At 36.1% G+C, this 18,417-nt stretch overlaps 1 protein-coding gene across 4 annotated transcripts in view; it reads right to left on the bottom strand.

Moving 5' to 3' along the window:
* Positions 1–18,417, bottom strand: part of DPH5 (diphthamide biosynthesis 5) — a 37,381-nt gene that overhangs the window by 12,364 nt on the left and 6,600 nt on the right. For 3 of the 4 annotated variants that reach the window (XM_060139497.1, XM_060139498.1, XM_060139496.1), the window contains exons 3-4: positions 16,574–16,698; positions 9,678–9,786 (exon numbers count right to left, since the gene is read on the bottom strand). The exons of the other annotated variant lie outside the window; for it this stretch is intronic. In XM_060139497.1, the coding sequence (XP_059995480.1) occupies positions 9,678–9,786; positions 16,574–16,698 (234 nt within the window). The remainder of the gene's footprint in view (positions 1–9,677; positions 9,787–16,573; positions 16,699–18,417) is intronic. 4 annotated transcript variants of the gene reach the window in all.

The raw sequence follows: 18,417 nt of genomic DNA, 5'->3' as shown, positions 1-18,417 counted from the left end.
GCACAAGAAAGACAAATATGAGGTAATAAATACTAATAAAAAATTAGATATAAATTGTATAAGAGTTCAGCATTTCCCCCACCGAGAGCACACCTGAAGGTAACTTCTGAATAGACAGGATATAAGCTGGACCTTAAAGGATGGATAAGATTTAGCCTGGGGAAGTTGAACATGCAGAAGAATGAGATGATGTGAACAAAGTAACAGAGGTGGGAAATCCTGGGCAGTATTTACAGTGGCATTAACCAAGTATCTAGAAATAAGTATTGCCTGACTTTGCCTCTAACAAGTATCTCTAATTCCTGACACCTTACCAGGTACCAATTCCTGTCAATTCTAGCTCTACAGTTTATCTAGAAACTATTAATTTCTTTTTCCTCTACCTTAGTTTGAGTTCTCAGTACCATCTGCCTGAATGACCTTAATAGTCTTAATTCATCTCGCTGCCAGTATTTCCTTTCTTTCAGAAGCACAAGTGCTATGAAAACTCCATTTTATAATTAGATTTTAATGCTTTGGCATTTTATATTGAAATGAAAATATTTTGTGATTTTTAGATTAAAAAGTATCTTTTCTGGATATGGAAAAATTAGAAAATTTAACTTGCTAAGAACTCTATCAAGTCCCACATGTATCTTTTATATATGTATATCCTAAGCAGATCACTTAAATCTGTGAGGTAAAAGAAAGCTGAGCCAGCAGTTGTCAAAAAATGTACTACAAAACCATATAATCAAGAGTTACTAGTTTTTTATATAGAATACTTGTTGTTTTTAATCTTCACACGCATTTTGTTTAACATTGATAAAACACTGACTTTTGCTAACAGTAAGAAAGATTATACACATGGCTATACACTAGGTACACAGATAAAGCTGAATGACTATGTAGACAGAAGAGCAGCTAGATTTATATTTTCACATATAAATGAGAGAACCACATACAAATTAAGTGAAAGAATTACAACTTAAAGCATACAATTCCAAAGACAAGATTCAACTTGGGGTAGGGGGTGGGGAGGGGGAAATAAATAAGCAATTCAACTCAGCAAATATTTGTTACACATTATTTGTTACACATTGATTATATGTGCATGGCACTGCAATAAAGTACCATGGAAGATGTGAAGATAAGTAAATTAAGGAGTTTATAATATGGTAAGCACATAAACATATGCAAGCAACTGAGTACTCTTATAGCATAGAGATTTAGTAGGATTGTTTGAGTAGAAGAACGGCACAATCAGATCTATGATTTAAGCAGAAAACTATAAAGTGGAAGAGAATGATGGGAAGGTGGCTATTAAAATAGTGACTAAAAAAAGGAAATGGAAAGGAAGGAAAAAAATTTTAACATGTTCATGATTTAACAGGTGGTCAAAAAGAATTCCAAAGTGACTAAAAGAACAGAGAACTTATTAGATGAATTCTTCTAAGGTTACATAGTAATGTAGAGCTCTAATACCTTTATTACCTAGTTAAGTGTTCTTTGTACTCATTAGGTTTTATCATTTCTACAATAGTGCCTGGACAACAATGAAAGCAATTTAACGCTTCTGAAAACTAACAGTAAAAACTACTACAAGGTCAAAAATGCTGACTATCACAATGAGTGTTGTGTTATTTAAAAAAAAGGAAGGAAATGAGTTCTTATTTTTTGAAAGTAATATACATTTTTCCCCAAAGTAGATATGTATTATATAAACAGAGGAACATATGGCAATAGTCAAGGTCACTCATGCAACAGTCAGCGAAAGTGGAAGCACTTCATAATGATGAGAAAATTATACAACCTTTTTCCCTGAAGTCAGCCACAACTGATAATGCAGTTTTTAGTGCAGAAATCATTGCTACCTGGTTTCAAACTGTCTTACTTATCTTTCCTTTAAAAATGTCTCAAGATCATTTCAGTCACCAAACTTTTACAAAATAATTAACATATTCTATCACCCAAATGGCTAACATAAATGAAGTACCATGCAAAAAAATTATTTTAGGATCTGTAATTCTTTTTTAGCCTGTCAGATTCAGGAGAATGTACACACAGTAAGTGCTAAGTAAAAAGACTGAAAGAAAACATACCAGAATGGTAACTATGGTTACCTTCAGGTGGTGAGACTACGGATGCTTTTATTTTCTTCTTTATACTTACTGTATTTTCCTGATTTTCTATGCGTATATATGTCATTTGTTATCAAGAAAAAACGTTATTTTGTAAGTGGCTCTTCAAAAGCAGCAACAATAATAAAAGCAATTCTGATTCTGCATGATTAAGCTGCTAAATGCCTAACTTGAAGATTTCAAGAGAAGAAGGACTTGTTCCTCTTGTCTTTTGTGTACTGAGAAAAATCCCTGATTTTTCATTATCAGGAATGTCTAAATACAACCACCTTGCCTGGCTCTTGACAAATAAATGGATTTTTCTTTGACTAGAAAAATCCTCAAAATACAAATAAGTGTTAGAAATATCTGTTACTTAGGAATTTCAAGTAACATGATTTTAAAGTATACATGTTTATAACTAATATTTTAATTGCAAAAATATCTTAAAATTAACTCAATGAAAATTTGAGTATCTAACATATCTTGGTCTATGTATCCTTTGCCTAAAACTGGAAAACAGGCCCGCTGTTTTTTTTAATAAATCTTTTTTTAAAAAAATTATTTATTTATTTTTGGCTGCATTGGGTCTTTGTTGTTGCACGCGGGCTTTCTCTCCAGTTGCTGAGAGCAGGGGCTGCTCTTCGTTGGAGTGCACGGGCTTCTCATTGTGGTGGCTTCTCTTGTTGCAGAGCACAGGCTTTAGACGTGCAGGCTCAGTAGTTGTGGCACGTGGGGTCAGTAGTTGTGGCTCGCGGGCTCTAGAGCACAGGCTCAGTAGTTGTGGCGCACAAGCCCGTGTGGTGCACGGGCTTAGTTGCTCCCAGACCAGGGCTCAAACCTGTGTCCCCTGCATTGGCAGGTGGATTCTTAACTACTGCGCCACCAGGGAGGTCCCAACAGTCCAGCTTTTTGGCTTCCAAAACTACAGGATATTAGAACTTCGCTAGTTTAGTATTCTTCATACTTTTTAGTGACAAATCTTTTTTCCAAATGAATTCTTATATAGAACATCACTGATGCTAAAAATTGAGTTAAAGATAATGACCTGGCTCTTCAGGGATTTATTCTTTGTGTTTTGGTGTCAATTACTTCATTATGTGCAGAACCCTAAAGCATCTTCATAAATCATGGTGCACTCTGAAAACCACTAGTTTTGTTCAACATTCCTCCCTGTTCCCACCTCATTCCCTTGTAGTTAAGAAACTTAAGATCCGGAGCAGTTAGATGACTCCTTAGTTACCACCTGAGCAAAAAGAAAACCAAAACCTTTTAATTTACAGTTAAACTCTAAACCTTTTCCATTATATCCATTATACCTTTCCTTTACTAATTCTTCCCAATATGTAGTCAGTTTTTACCCAACATACGTATTGTAAGTCTTGTGTTAACTAATCTCTAGATAGCCAAGGTTTCTGTGGTATGTATGTATGGATTCATTTGTGTTTCTGTAATACCCTGCAGATGCCCCAAAGTGCCTCCATGACTCTCTAACTCTACCTTTCTCTCTTTTGGGAATGTCTTTTAACTTCTTGTCCATCTAGAAAACCCCTTATAATTCCTTTTCTAAACCACTTTATTGAGGTATAATTATCATACCATAACATTCACCCATTCCAAGTGTACATGAAATGATTTTTAGTAAATCTAAGTTGTGCAACCATCACTATATGCAGTTTTAGAGAATTTTTATCACTCCAGATCCCTTATGTCCATTTATACTTAATCCTGTTCTCATCCCCAGCCTCAGCCAACCACTAATTGCTTTCCGTCTCTATAGATTTGCTTTTTCTGGACACTTTATGTAAATGGAATCATAAATTATGTGGTCTTCTATGTCTCACTTCTTTCACTTAACATACATACACTTATTATCTATGCTGGGACTACCAATTGTTCATAAGAAAAAAGGAGATACTTCAGGGAAACATCATGCCTTCGAGAGTCTGGGAGTAAGACAAACCCAATCCTATTCTTCTACATAATCAGTTCTAAGATTGATAATGGTCCTGAAAGCATACGAAGACTGGCACAGGGTTCTTAGGACAGGAGGCAACTTCTCTAGAAATGACAAGTTAATACAACCAACCAAAATGAGAAAACACCTGGGCAATGGTGTTAGAAGGGTCCAGCCCCACAGACTAGTCTATGGGGGTAAGGACCATGATAACTATGGTAGTGAGATGGTAGGATCCATTAGCATACAGAGTCCGTTTCCTTTCCTAGGATTATCAGTAAGGCACAAATGGCTCTCTACATCTCCCTATATCTCAGTTCTCTTAATAGACACTGCTCCTATGTATCTACTTCTTTTAATCGTCTATTGCACCCTACCCTCTCCATGAAGTCCAAGCCCCCATCACCTCTTCTCTAAAAGACTGCAATAAACCTACTAATTGATTTCCTCACTTCTAGTCTTCCCTGGCAGAAATTCAATCTCCACATACCAGCCAGAGATATCTTCTTAAAACACTTACCAGATAAAGTATTTGCTCTGTTTAAATCCCTCTAAAGGCAGTTAGTCTATATCACTTAGAATAAAATCCAAATTCCTGACAGTGTATTAGCCTAGTGATCCAACCCTACCCACCTATCCAGCCTCAGATCACTCCTCTCCTTGCCTACTACTCTCCAGCAAGCCTTCCTTTGGTTCCTTTAACAAGCCAAGCTCATCTCCGCTTTAGGGTCTTTGTCCAAACTGTTCCTTCTGACTGGGATATGGTTGTTCCTTCTGACTGGGATATGGTTGTTCCTTCTTGATTCATATCTAATCTTAAACGTTACCACCCTGAGAGACCTCCCCTGACTACCCAACTACAGTAGTGACCTAGTCACTCTCTAAACTAGCAGTCTACTTGAATTTCTTATACTTGCCACTACCTGACTTTATTTTTTAAATTTGTTATTGCCTCTTTTTCCTACTAGAATGTACACTCTTTGAGAGCAGAGACCTTCTTGGTCAGGTTTACCACCATATTCAAAGAAACTCAGTAGGCAAACAATAAAAGAAAAACAGTATTTGTTGAATAAAGAGATCACTATTCCTCTTAATGATGTCTAACTTGGCAACCTCTAATATACTTTCCATATAACAAAAACAACAATTTCATTAGGTATATGGGGTTTGTGGTAAAGAAGTGTATTTACGGCATGCCTAGAATAGAATGCATATCAACTGGCTATGTATGTGTTTGTGTGTGTGTGTGTTTGTGTGTATGTGTGTGTGTGTGTAGAAGTGTTAGTCTATGCAACTACTTACCTTCATAGATACTGATAATCAAGAATCTTCTGTTGGTTAATAAACTACGAAGTTAATAAAAAATACTCAGTGGTCAATTCTGAACTATGCTGCTTTAGAAAACAAAAAAAACAAAAAAGATAGTTCAAAAGGAGCTGATAAATGATTGCTAAAAAAATTGTACCCATTCTCAGGTTAGGAATTTCATACTACTCCTCTTTAACCTAAGGTAAAGATGTTGGAAAAGTATATACCATTCAGGTCTGTAACCTTACCCAAGTAGAACTTCTGTTTAACAACTCGATGGCTGTTTTTCAATTCATAGGAAAGCTCTTTCACATAGATGACAGAATGCCTTTCGAAAAGGGTGCCCACTTCCCTTTTAGAAAATTGAGCAAGAGAGCATGGCAAGGTAACCTGTTAACACGCTACATTTAGCAAGCGTATTTCTGGGAACTAAAATCTACTTTTCAAATTCTGCCATACTAAAAGAATGACAGTGCAGTTTTTAACTTTCTAAGAAATTTTTTACCTGTCTAGGTTGATGAATCTCAAAGTGTGGTGCCTGTACCACCAGCAGCTTCAGCATCACCTGAGAACTTGTTAGAAGTGCAAACTCTCAGACCCCTACTCCAGATATACACTGTATCAGAAAATCTGAAGGGAAGGCCCAGGAAACTTTAATAATCCCTTTAGGTGATTCTGATGAATACTAAAGTCTGAGAACCACTGGTATGGGTTATTGTTTTTCCATAAATGCTAGTCCAAAGAGTAAAGAGAAAAAGACGAGCTATTATAAGGGGACTTTGCCAAAATTTTTGCATTATGCAGGATATCCATATACATTTATTTTAAAATTAAGTGTGCTATGCATATGATTATTTTTTTTATGTCTTTTATCTTAGAAAACTATACAAAGGAATCAATAATTACCTCCTTCTCCTGGGATATGAATACCTTGGGTGGTACAAGAATTATACTTCCATAGAGATTTCATAAATACAAAAGACAGAAAATAGAAAGGTACTTCCTGTTTTTCACACTAGTAGTAAGTCATTTCATATCCAGATTAGGGAACAGAACCAAGATGGGGAAACAGTACTTTGTGGCTGCTTAGAGAAATCCCATATAAAACTGAGAGAAAGCTAAATTTAAAATAATAATAATATATGTAAATGTGGATATGATCTTGGGGGCTTATATGTATGGAGACTGTCAATTCTCATAGTAAATTCCCTCTCAAATACCTTCACCCATTTTAAATATGAGAACAATAATACTGTACTTCTTTATCAGTGTGGGGATCAGAGGGAAAGGGTCACCCTAGTCTACCTTTACCCAGTCTGGATAACAGATTTACATAATAAAGACAAAGATCTTTTAAAATATTTATGCCTTATACCCTGAGAAAACCATAATTCAAAAAGAGTCATGTGCCACAATGTTCATTGCAGCACTACTTACAAGAGCCAGGACATGGAAGCAACCTAAGTGTCCATCGACAGACAAATGGATAAAGCAGATGTGGCACATTTATAAAATGGAATATTACTTAGCCATAAAGAAAATGAAATGGAGTTATTTGTAGTGAGGTGGATGGACCTAGAGTCTGTCATACAGAGTGAAGAAAGTCAGAAAGAGAAAAATAAATACCGTATGCTAACACATATATATGGAATCTAAAAAAAAAAAATGGTTCTGATGAACCTAGGGGCAGGACAGGAATAAAGACAAAGACACAGACACAGAGAATGGACTTGAGGACATGGGGAGGGGGAAGGGTAAGCTGGGACGGAGTGAAAGTAGCATTGACATATATACACTGCCAAATGTAAACTAGAAAGCTAGTGGGAAGCAGCTGCATAGTACAGAGAGATCAGCTCGGTGCTCTGTGACCACCTAGAGGGGTGGGAGGGAGACGCAAGAGGGAGGGGATATGGGGATATACATATGCATATAGCTGATTCACTTTGTTATACAGTAGAAACTAACACAACACTGTAAAGCAATTATACTCCAATAAAGATGTTAAAAAAAAGTACACTTAAAAAGCAAAAAACTCTAAATAATAGATTATTAGAAGATAATTTAGAGCAAAATATGATGGAAAGGGGCTAACTAACCTTCTTCACCAGAAATAAAATTAAAACCAATATGAAAAAATATATATAGTCCCTTATATATAGTCCATTAGCTTAAGATTTACACATTTTTGTCTATCACATAATTTATTCCTCTCTTTTCTTCCTTTCTCATGGCAATCATTCTTAAATGATTAAAAGACAGCATGTCTAGAGGAAAGAATATTGGACTGAGAATCACTCATGAATCTGAGAGTCAAGAATTCAATTTATTCCAACACAGAAATGTTGGGAAAAAATTTTAAGTGTAAAAAAGACTTGAATTGGCAAGGTTTTTTTAAAGTATGCATTTTATTAGAAGACAAAACAGACAGCAAAGTTCTTTGCCAATTTAGACGTAGTCATAACTAAGACGAAGTAATGAATACTGAAAGGTGAATCATTTATACTTTTTCTCTGGTTCTTCAGAACCAAAGGCAGTATTTCTGGGATGCCTGGCCAGGCTTAGTCAATTAAAGTGAGCTACTCTTCATAGGTAATACAGAAAATACAGGTCCCTCTAAAGCCACAGACACAGCATTGGGTACCAAGGCTAATGTAGCTTCTTGCTGTAAACAGCTACTTTTTTTTTTTTTTTTTTTTTGCGGTACGCAGGCCTCTCACTATTGTGGCCTCTCCCGCAGCGGAGCACAGGCTCCAGACGCGCAGGCTCAGCGGCCATGGCTCACAGGCCCAGCCACTCCGCGGCATGTGGGATCCTCCCGGACCGGGGCACGAACCCGTGTCCCCTGCAACGGCAGGCGGACTCTCAACCACTACGCCACCAGGGAAGCCCTACTTTTTTTTTTAATGGATGAATTAAATAGCATTTTATTGACCCTCAGAACAAAAGAAAGGAAAAAGTGTTTTTTGAGATTTCCTATATATACAACTAGCAATTGAATTCAGAGTCTAGGTGATCCATTGGCTGTGAGTTGTCTCTTTGTGCCTAATAATCAGCAGCTCTTATTCTGTGTGGTATCACACCTTTAATTTGGGACATCTAATTAGTGTGTAGAAAATTAAAAACTGCATTTATCAGAATAATCATGCCAGTACTTCATAACTGATAGTAGCTTTTATCCATGGGCTTCACTAAAGCATAGAAGTATTAATTAAATTTTATGGGATTATATTTCCTTTAAAATACCTGTGTAGAAAGGATCAAGCTATCTTTATATTTCCCAAGAGATTAGAAATACATAAATGATTCCCAAAAAATCTTTACTATTTTTTCTTTTATTTGATTTTGAGAATATTTGAGAGACTCTTGACTACTTTTCTAATGGACTCTCCATATATATGATCAAAATATTTAAGATTTCATTAAAATAAAATGCCTGTTTCATATTCCCAGAGAAGAAACCAACCAATACAGGCCGATAGTTCTCAGTTCATGCTGTCCCTTACTTTGGAAACAGCTATTTTAAATTATGCATTCCAGGAAGATATACTGGGAAATACCTATTTCATAGATTCTAAGATGCAAATTTTTTCCTGTTATAATACATCTGAAATAGGAATGTGTCTTAACAATCAATAAAGTCTTAAAACTACTGTTGGCCACAAGCAGTCACAATTGTCATGGATTATATATGTGTGAACATCAGAACACAGATATCAAACTTGTAAAATGAATGTCAGCAGCCTGGAAGAAAATATTAAACACAGTTATGGAGTGCTCCTTTAACTCCTCAGAACCAAGATTTCTGGGTTAAAAACAACTAACTTTACATATCAATAATTGCAAAGCTGGCTTAAAAGCCTAATATCACTGGCTTTTAGCTCTTTCATGGATTATTTTAAGAAATGCTGCATCACCGTGCTCTTAATAGCACAGAAAACAATACTGGGTGGAAAAACATGGGTCTCAGCAATGCAGAGTAAGTCATTTGGAATAATTTTAAAAGGTTTTAGGAATACTTAACCAATTTAATTTGGTTATGTTCCCTTTTTTGTATATTACAATTTGGATATAAAATTAAAATCTTTCTCTTGCTAAATTTCAATGATCTATTCCAGTGAGGGGAAAAGAAGTCTAAGCTATGGGAAAATTATTATAAAAAAATCTAGTATTAAAAAACTTAATACACAGTCTTATATAAAATAATAATGTCTTTTAATTCATGAAATACAATAAAATCTATGGAAATTTGTAGAAAACTAAAACATTTTTGCTAAATACCATAAAAAAAAAAACCCGTTCTTTTGTAGTATTACCTGTAAACCGCAGCAGCCTACAGCATTCATTATGGAAGCATTGTGAATAACTCGGTAAGGGATTCCCAGTTTTGTTGCTCTCAGAATAAGATCACTATGTGTTGTAGCTCTGTAGCGAGAAAAGATCAGGTTGGATTAAACTAACCACGGCTGACTTTTTAAGACAGTAAAGCCACAGCATTTCATGAGCTCAAGTCAATCAAAGGGTCAAGGACACTGCTTTCCCTCAAATATTTCGAGGCACCTGCATAACACTTTCATCTGGGTTTCTGGGCAAGAAAAGTGTAAGTTTACACAGGCCCTGTACAATGTTGAACTGCACCTTTAACACTCTTAAAGCAGCCTTGGCAGCTACAGAAAAAAGGGAACTTTTAACTTGCTCTTTTCCTCCTGTTAACACCTGCAAAAGACATCTGTGGAATATTACTCAGCAACTGAACTCCTGAGTAGCAATTCTCAAATGTTTTGGTCTTAGGGTCCCTTTAAACTCTTAAAATTTCTGCTACAGAGTTCCAACTTATGGCACTAGACTTCCTCCTTGATTTCTGCTCTATTTTGAAGGCTTTGTTTCTGTATAAGGCACAATTTACAGAACATTTTCACAGCCTGTAGATCAGAGTTCTGACTGATATATTCCTAGTTGGATTTTATCTGTCTAGCAGTCATTTTATTTATAACTGTTTTCAGCCTGGTTGTTACTGTGCATAATTAGTATGTGTAAGGGTGTGCCTATTCTGCCTGCTGCCTTCCCTTTTTTGAGATAGATTTAACGATTATAATTAGATAGATTGGGGTAAGAGAGAATACATATAAATATAAATATGGATACTGTGAAACTTAACCCCATATCAATTTAGAACTGCATTATTAAAGGCATTTTTCCCCCTTGATGAAAACTCCAGGCCCTACTGGGGAAAGCAACATTAGCATGTTTGAGAAACTACATACAAACAAGCAGAACCTGTCAACTGGTCAATGCATACCAAGTAGGAAGATCAAGGGCTTTCACCCCACGAGGCAGTCAGAAACAGATTAAAGAATGCCACCAGGGAAGTCTGTTTTAAATCACACACATAAAATACAAACTACTATAAAAATAATCCTTAATTTGATTTAAAGCTTTTAAAAAATAATATAAATGCCAGTTATAAGTTTTTAATATCACTTTCAACAGAATTTCACTATTTAACACTAAGCTAAGGGAAAACTGAATCAGTTACTTGGTGAGTTATTTAAATAGATGAGCAGAAAGAAAAAACTGTTTAAAATTATTCTCTTTTTATCACAAGTTCATTTAAAACGACCGGATGTGGTTGGTGTACTATGAAGATTTAATGACCTGGCAAAGTGATTTGATTTTGTGAAACTGATATAAATGTGATTAAATTAGCCTTTCAGATTTCTGCTATGAAAAACTGTGATAAAATTGGTATTTTATCATCACAATTACCTAGATTATATTGCTTCATTAAAAAAAAAGAACTGTACGAACCATGGGCTTAACACCCTTATACTGGGCATTCCTCCAGGTCCGTGGCTCATGAAAATGTTTCACTGTAGTGACTGGGAAAGTGTGTGCATGCGTGTGCACGCATGTGCACTGCTGTGTGTAAAGACAAATTTATTACTATTTCTGGGCATGTGGCTCTATCTAAAATCATATATACTTATATACACACACATATAGTTCTAGATAGAGCCACATGCCCAGAAATAGTAAATGTTTCTTAATAATATACTTGGAATTGCTCTGAAGGCAATTTCAAAAAAGGAGATTCAAGAATGTTGTGATTGGGCTTCCTTGGTGACGCAGTGGTTGAGAGTCTGCCTGCTAATGCAGGGGACACGGGTTCAAGCCCTGGTCTGGGAGGATCCCACATGCCGTGGAGCAACTGGGCCCATGAGCCACAACTGCTGAGCCCGCACATCTGAAGCCTGTGCTCCGCAACAAGAGAGGCCGCGATAGTGAGAGGCCCACGCACCGCGATGAATAGTGGCCCCAGCTTGCCACAGCTGGGGAAAGCCCTCACACAGAGGCGAAGACCCAACACAGCCAAAAATAAATAAATAAACAAATGTGGGGTTTAAAGAAAATAGAATATTATTTAAAAAAAAAAAGAATGTTGTGATCAATGGAATCAATAAAATGAAATTCATAAAGGTGACAATTTGAATGTATAAGGCTTAGTATGTCTGTTTTAAATTTTATTTTATAATAACATTAATTTGCAGAATGGAAGCAATTAAATGATCCACGTTAAGGCACATAGGAGACAGGTGAATAAAGGTATATTTGTGTGTGTGTATGTGTGTGCATGTACCATGAACATATTACAGAGCATATTAAAATAGCGAATGGATAAAAACAGAACCATCTTTAGAAAGAATTTGTTTTTTGTTTTTTAATTTATTTATTTTTGGCTGTGTTAGGTCTTCGTTGTTGCATGGGCTTTCTCTAGTTGCAGTGAGTCAGGGCTACTCTTTGCTGCAGTGCATGGGCTCTCATTGCGGTGGCTTCTCTTGTTGCGGAGCACGGGCTCTAGGCACATGGGTTTCAGTAGTTGCAGCATGCAGGCTCAACAGTTGTGGTGCATGGGCTTAGTTGCTCCGCAGCATGTCGGATCTTCCTGGACCAGGGATCGAACCTGTGATCCCTGCATTGGCAGGCAGATTCTTAACCACTGTGCCACCAGTGAAGTCCAGAAGGAATCTGTTTAATGATGACCCTGTTCAACTGCTCTTTATGGGGACAGAAAGCTTAAGACTGTCATCTCTCACATGACTGAGTCAGATCTACTGATGCAGAACATTTTTAGAGTCATTTACATTATTTATGTGATTAACTTCCACATTCCTTTTAATAACCTAGATTAAAAGGGCAAAGATGAGAACTACACCAACTGACTTAACTTACTTTCAATTACCTTCTCCATGAATTTAAGATTGCTGGAGATAAACAGTGCTGATGGATGCACAATAATGTGAATGTTCTTAATGCCACTGAACTGTACACTAAAAAATGGTTAAAATAATAATTTTTTAAATATTTTAAAAATATTAGAAAATTTTTAAAAATTAGAAAAAAGAATTTAAGATTGAGTAAACAGTTTTCCCTTCTTTTTGAAATTTTTATTCAAATAAGTAGAAAGGGGCCTAAAATTAAACAAAGTACAATTTTTTGGTCATATATATACATGGAAGAATTTCAGTGCCTTGTTGCATTCTGTATTCCCTTCCTGGTTTATCCATTTAATTAATTCAAATTCTAATTCTTCAAGGCCCAATTAAAATTTACACCTTCCTTACCACCCTGTCTCCAGCTACTATATCCCAACAGTAATCCAGTGGATAAATGAAAAATAATTACAGTTACAGTAAATATTATACAAATCCAAATACAAGGTTATATATGATTAGTCACTGACATAGGGAAAATTAACTGGCTAGAAGTTTAAAAAAAAAAAAAAAGCACTTACTCCTGAATAAAATAAGGGAGGATTCATGGAAGAGGTGGCATCTAAGCTGGGTCTTAAAGAATCTATTTCACTAAATAAAAACTAGGAAGAACAGTCTGTTTAAGGAAAAAGCACGAGCAAAGACATGGAGAGCGAATACTGTAAAACATTTACAAAATGGCAAAGTTATACAATTTGGCTCTACCATAGTCAAAAAGAAGAGGAGCCAAAGGAAGAAGTAGATAAACTGTTAAAAGATTTAAGGCCACGAAGGATTCTGAGTAGCGTCACAGCACTTTCTCTGGGCCTCGGTTTTTTCATTTACATTGAAGTTTCCCTTCCATCCCTCCTTCCACCCCAACGCCCCCCCCATCCTACCCCACAATCTTCAACTATTAAGCCAGACCTTGCTCAAGCACCAACTCCTCCATAAAATAAAGCCTTTAAGTTTACACACACTTTTCTATCCTCATCTTCTACTTAACCTTTCAGCAGTACATCAAAGCTGACCACTCTTTCTTTTCTAAAACATTCTCTTTTCTTGGCTTCTGTGACAGCACACTCTATCGGTTTTCCTCCTCCTCTGCTCTTGAGAGACCATGAAATGCCAGTTTCCTAGGGATTGATCATCCTAGGTCTTCTGTTCTTGCTCTTGTTCCTTCTTAATGTGATTCCATCCACTACTCAGGTTTTAAATACCATCTAGATACTGATGACTTCAAAAGTCATATAACTAGGATAAATCCTCCCTTGAGCTCCAGTAGCAGATATCAAACTGTCTATATGACATCCAAAATTTAAAACATTTCCAGAACCAATTCTTGTTTCTCCCAGCCCTTTTTCCTGCTGTTTTTCATCATTTCAAAAAATGGCATCATCAACTACTCAGTTACTAAAGCCAGAATCCTTGAAGACTTACTTCTTTCCTTTTCCTCATCTATTATATACATCCGAGCATTTTTCCTTCTAATTTTTTCCCAGTTTGTCTTTTTCTCTCTTCTACCAGAGCCACCCTTGCCTCCCTAAAATCCATTCACCCAAGCATTTAGAGTGATCTTTTAAGAATGTCAATGAGATTGTGATTATTTGCTGCTTATAATCCTCTAAAAGTTTACCACTGTACTTCAAACAAAATCCCTACTCCCTCCAAAGCCTTACATGTCTGGATCCCACCTATCTATTTAACTCCTTCTCAGGTCCCTTTTTCCTTCACTCACTGAGCTCCAACCACTCTGGCCTTTCAGTTACTTGAATACATTCTTGCTGTTCCCTCTGCTTAGAATGTTCTTCCCTTCTGCTTTTCCTTTTACTTTTTAGACACCTGCTTGAATATCACCTCCACATGAAGGATTTTCCATATGACCTTGCATAAATAAGTCTGTTCCTGTTAGTCTCTATTTTTTTTCCTTTACAGATTTATTGATTTTTTTAATTTATTATTTTTTTCTTCAACTAATGTCAGTCTCCTTTACTAAACTGTAAACCCCATGAGTTATCATCTAATATATATCCAGCACATAGGAATGCCTGTCATGAGATAGGTGCTCAAAAGATATTTGCTGAATGGATGTCAGTCCAAATACACCTGGTCCTCCTTTGTCATGACCTCAGGCAAAATATTAACAATTCTTTCAATTAATATTTAATTGATGTCTACTATAAGCCCAGTATTGTGAAGGAAGCTAGGGAGATAAAAATGTGAAGGGCAGCCTACAAATCTAAAGAGTAAATATACAAATAAAAAAATACTTTGTGAGGTAATATATGAAAACTAACATCAGCAGTTAGGAAGAGATATAACTTCTGGTTGGGTTAATTAGGAACTATATCACAGAGAATGTGATGTTTGAGTTGGGCTTTGAAAAATGAGTAGGTTTCTGACAGTCAGAAACAGGGCAAAGGGCGTTACAGATGAGGAAAACAGTTTGAACAAATGCATGATGGTGAGAAAGCATGACGATCAGGGAAGGGCAAACTGGTTGGCGTGAGTGTGGGTTTCAGTACAAGACTAGCAGGACACCAGTAGAAGAGCAGGCTAGACAGTATTTTTCATGTCTGGCCAATGATGGAGCTAATAATAGTCTAATTTTGAGCCCAGGTGAGATTTTAAAATTGTGGATCTACAAACATGAATTTGATCACAGCATAGGTAATGAGTTAAGAATCTATACCTGGACCAGGTAAATGGTTACTATATTAAATTAGTATAATGAGAGCTTGGATTAGGTAGAATAGTGGCTGCCACAGAGGAAAGGAATGAAAGGATATGAAAAACATGGTAAAACAAAAGTCAACAGCAGTGCTTCTCAAACTGTGTGAAAGGCCAATATTTTTTAAGTTCTAAATTGTCATGGAACATTAGTTTTGTAAAATGCAAAAAAAAATAACTATTAGAAAAATAAAATAATACAAAATACAAGCTCCAAATTTTTATTATTAGCTTCAGCAGAGATAAAATTATTTTGTAAAATTGCTATAAAAGTTTCTAAATGCCTACTTTCAATTTCTGTAGTTATCTCATCATGGACTGGTAAGTTTGTGGGCTGGCAATAGCCTGCAAATCTCACTTCAAGTAGCATGGGTTTACTGGACTTCATCAGTGACCGGATACCATTTGCAACTAAGTATCATAATGATACATAATCTCTGGCACCTCATATTGATATAAATTACTTTCTTTTTGACAGACACATGCACATGTAACTAACAAGCACAAAACAATTACATGCACATGTAATTGTTTTGAAAAATATCCTTGGTGGTGGGTTCACAGTGATTTAATTGTCCTTATGTTCCTTAAACCTGTGACATAAATCCTGGGTCACCAGCTGGAGAAAAAGAACTGTTCTGTGTGGCTTGACATTAGAGATTGATGATGCTTGACTAGACAAGTATAAGCCCATCTTTTTAGTAATGGGGAAGAACAGAGCTCCCAGTGGATATAAGAAATTGAAATCTGAGGCTTGATAAACGATAAATTCAAGGCAAGTAAAGTGACAACAGTATTGCTAAATAGTAGATGATTAAAAAAGAAAAAAAAAGCCGAGGACAAAGCAAGCAGAAGATACTTGCACTTACCTGCAAAATAAATGGCAGGTACAACTCTTGATAATGTAATATACTTATTTAATAATGATATACTAGTTTAGGTTATTTGAAGGCCCTAAGTGACTTTCTAAAAAAATAGCTGAAGCAACGATATAAACTTTAGAGTTGACACTTGATAACCAATGTAAGCGATACATGATGACATCCTTCCCCAATAAATTTTCTTCATTAATCTCAAAGACAATGAAAGTTTAAACTACAAAATTTTAGACAGAGCCTAGGTAAACAGTCCCCTATCAGGACCTGGAAGATAAAGTTTTAAATGTAATAAAAGAATTCTTAATGATTAAAAAAGTAAATAAATTAAAACTCAAAATATCTCCTTTGACTTACCCAAATGGATCACCAACTACAAGGAATGCGACATCACTGATATCAGCATCCTTTAAAATATTATTTGCTTCCTGTTCCACTTCTTCTCTATCAGCGAGAATCAATTTTCTTCCATAAAACTCTTCCTATAGATTTAAGTCCAATATAAAAATGAGACACAGGTGACCATTTCAACACACACACACACACACACACACACACACACACACCCCTCTCTCACACACACAAAACAGTCTTTGTCTGGGGCCTGTGCAAATCTTGGCAACCATCCAAACAGATCATTGACTACAACTCTTCAATGAGCTAGGCCTCTGTATCATGTTGCAATTAAACTCTGTCTTTGGGGCTATCTTAATATCCCAAGAGGAGGTAGACCTCCTAACACCTCAGGCTCTTTGCATTTCAAATTAACCTCTAAATTTGGGTCTAATAGACCAGGCCAAACATTGTAGGATGAATAGCGAACATGTAGGCATGAGCCTGACTTCAGAAACACAGTACTGCAGAATAAATATATTAAACAATAATTATACACATACATGGTAGCTGGGTTTGATTAAATTTTCCTTGGGAAATCTATGAGACCTTGACTAAAAAAGAAGATAATTTCAATGAGAAACAGTAGAAAATTAAGATTTAGTTGTTTACAGAACCAGCAAACATTCCTGCATAATTGCAGGAAAGACTAATTTAAAACTGTATTTCCTAGTTCCTGCTAAAAAAGGCAGAGCTGCAGGAGCAAGAAAAGAATTCTAAATATATAAGAATTCTCCATACAAACTGCTTTGTGAACGAATCCGCAGAAGTTCAACTCTAAAGCACAAACCCAGGAGGGTGACCTTAACTGGAATGGCAGCATGGAAGTAAGAGTGTGCTAGTTGTCATGGGGTAGTGGTTACAACCTATTATGCAAGATCATGAATCTTATAACAGATTTCCTGTGGCGTAATATATTGAATATAACTCAAATATAGTAAAAGTGGATGCACAGATAAATAATACTATTTCTTACATGCTGAGAAGTTTATTTTTGTCATAAGGATTATATCATATGTCAAAAGTTATAAGGATTGCTGTAATGGAAGAGTATCTGCTACTCAGTAATATTTGTCAAGCAAATGAGTAAATGAACAAATGATTAAGCATTTGAAGATAAAGGCTACAGTTTCAACTGTGATAATTACTTCCTAATACTTAACTAGAATCTGTTCCTCAAATGTGAAAAAAGATTATTTCCTTTTCTCTGAATATCTTCTTAGAGATAACGTTCCAGAAGTTCCCAATGACAATGATGTTTTCAGAGATGAAAATGTTTTATTTTCACTTGTACCACATATTTTTTCTTAATCCTTCATTTTTATACAACTTACTTTTATTTTGTAAGCCCAATAAACTTAACAGTTGTAGAGGGGACTTCCCTGGTGGTGGTTAAGAATCCACCTGCCAATGCAGGGGACACGGGTTTGATCCCTGGTCAGGGAAGATCCCACATGCTGTGGAGCAACTAAGCCCATGCGCCACAACTACTGAGCCTGTGCTCTAGAGCCTGCAAGCCACAACTACTGAGTCCACGTGCCATAACTACTGAAGCCTGCGCGCCTAGAGACTGTGCTCTGCAACGAGAAGCCACCGCAATAAGAAGCCCGCACACTGCAACCAAGAGTAGCCCCTGCTCGCCGCAAGTAGAGAAAGCCCGTGTGCAGCAACAAAGACCCAATGCAGCCAAAAAACAAAACAAAACAAACAAAAAACAGCTGTGGAACATTTATATTCACATATGTAAGAGAACACACATATGATTATTGAAAACTGAAGGAAACAATGTTCTTTTCTGAACTTCTAAC

Source organism: Lagenorhynchus albirostris, chromosome 2, assembly GCF_949774975.1.
Source record: "Lagenorhynchus albirostris chromosome 2, mLagAlb1.1, whole genome shotgun sequence".
NCBI lineage: Eukaryota > Metazoa > Chordata > Mammalia > Artiodactyla > Delphinidae > Lagenorhynchus > Lagenorhynchus albirostris.
Note: the sequence above shows the minus strand (reverse complement) of the source record. Positions and strands in the feature narration are given on the sequence as shown.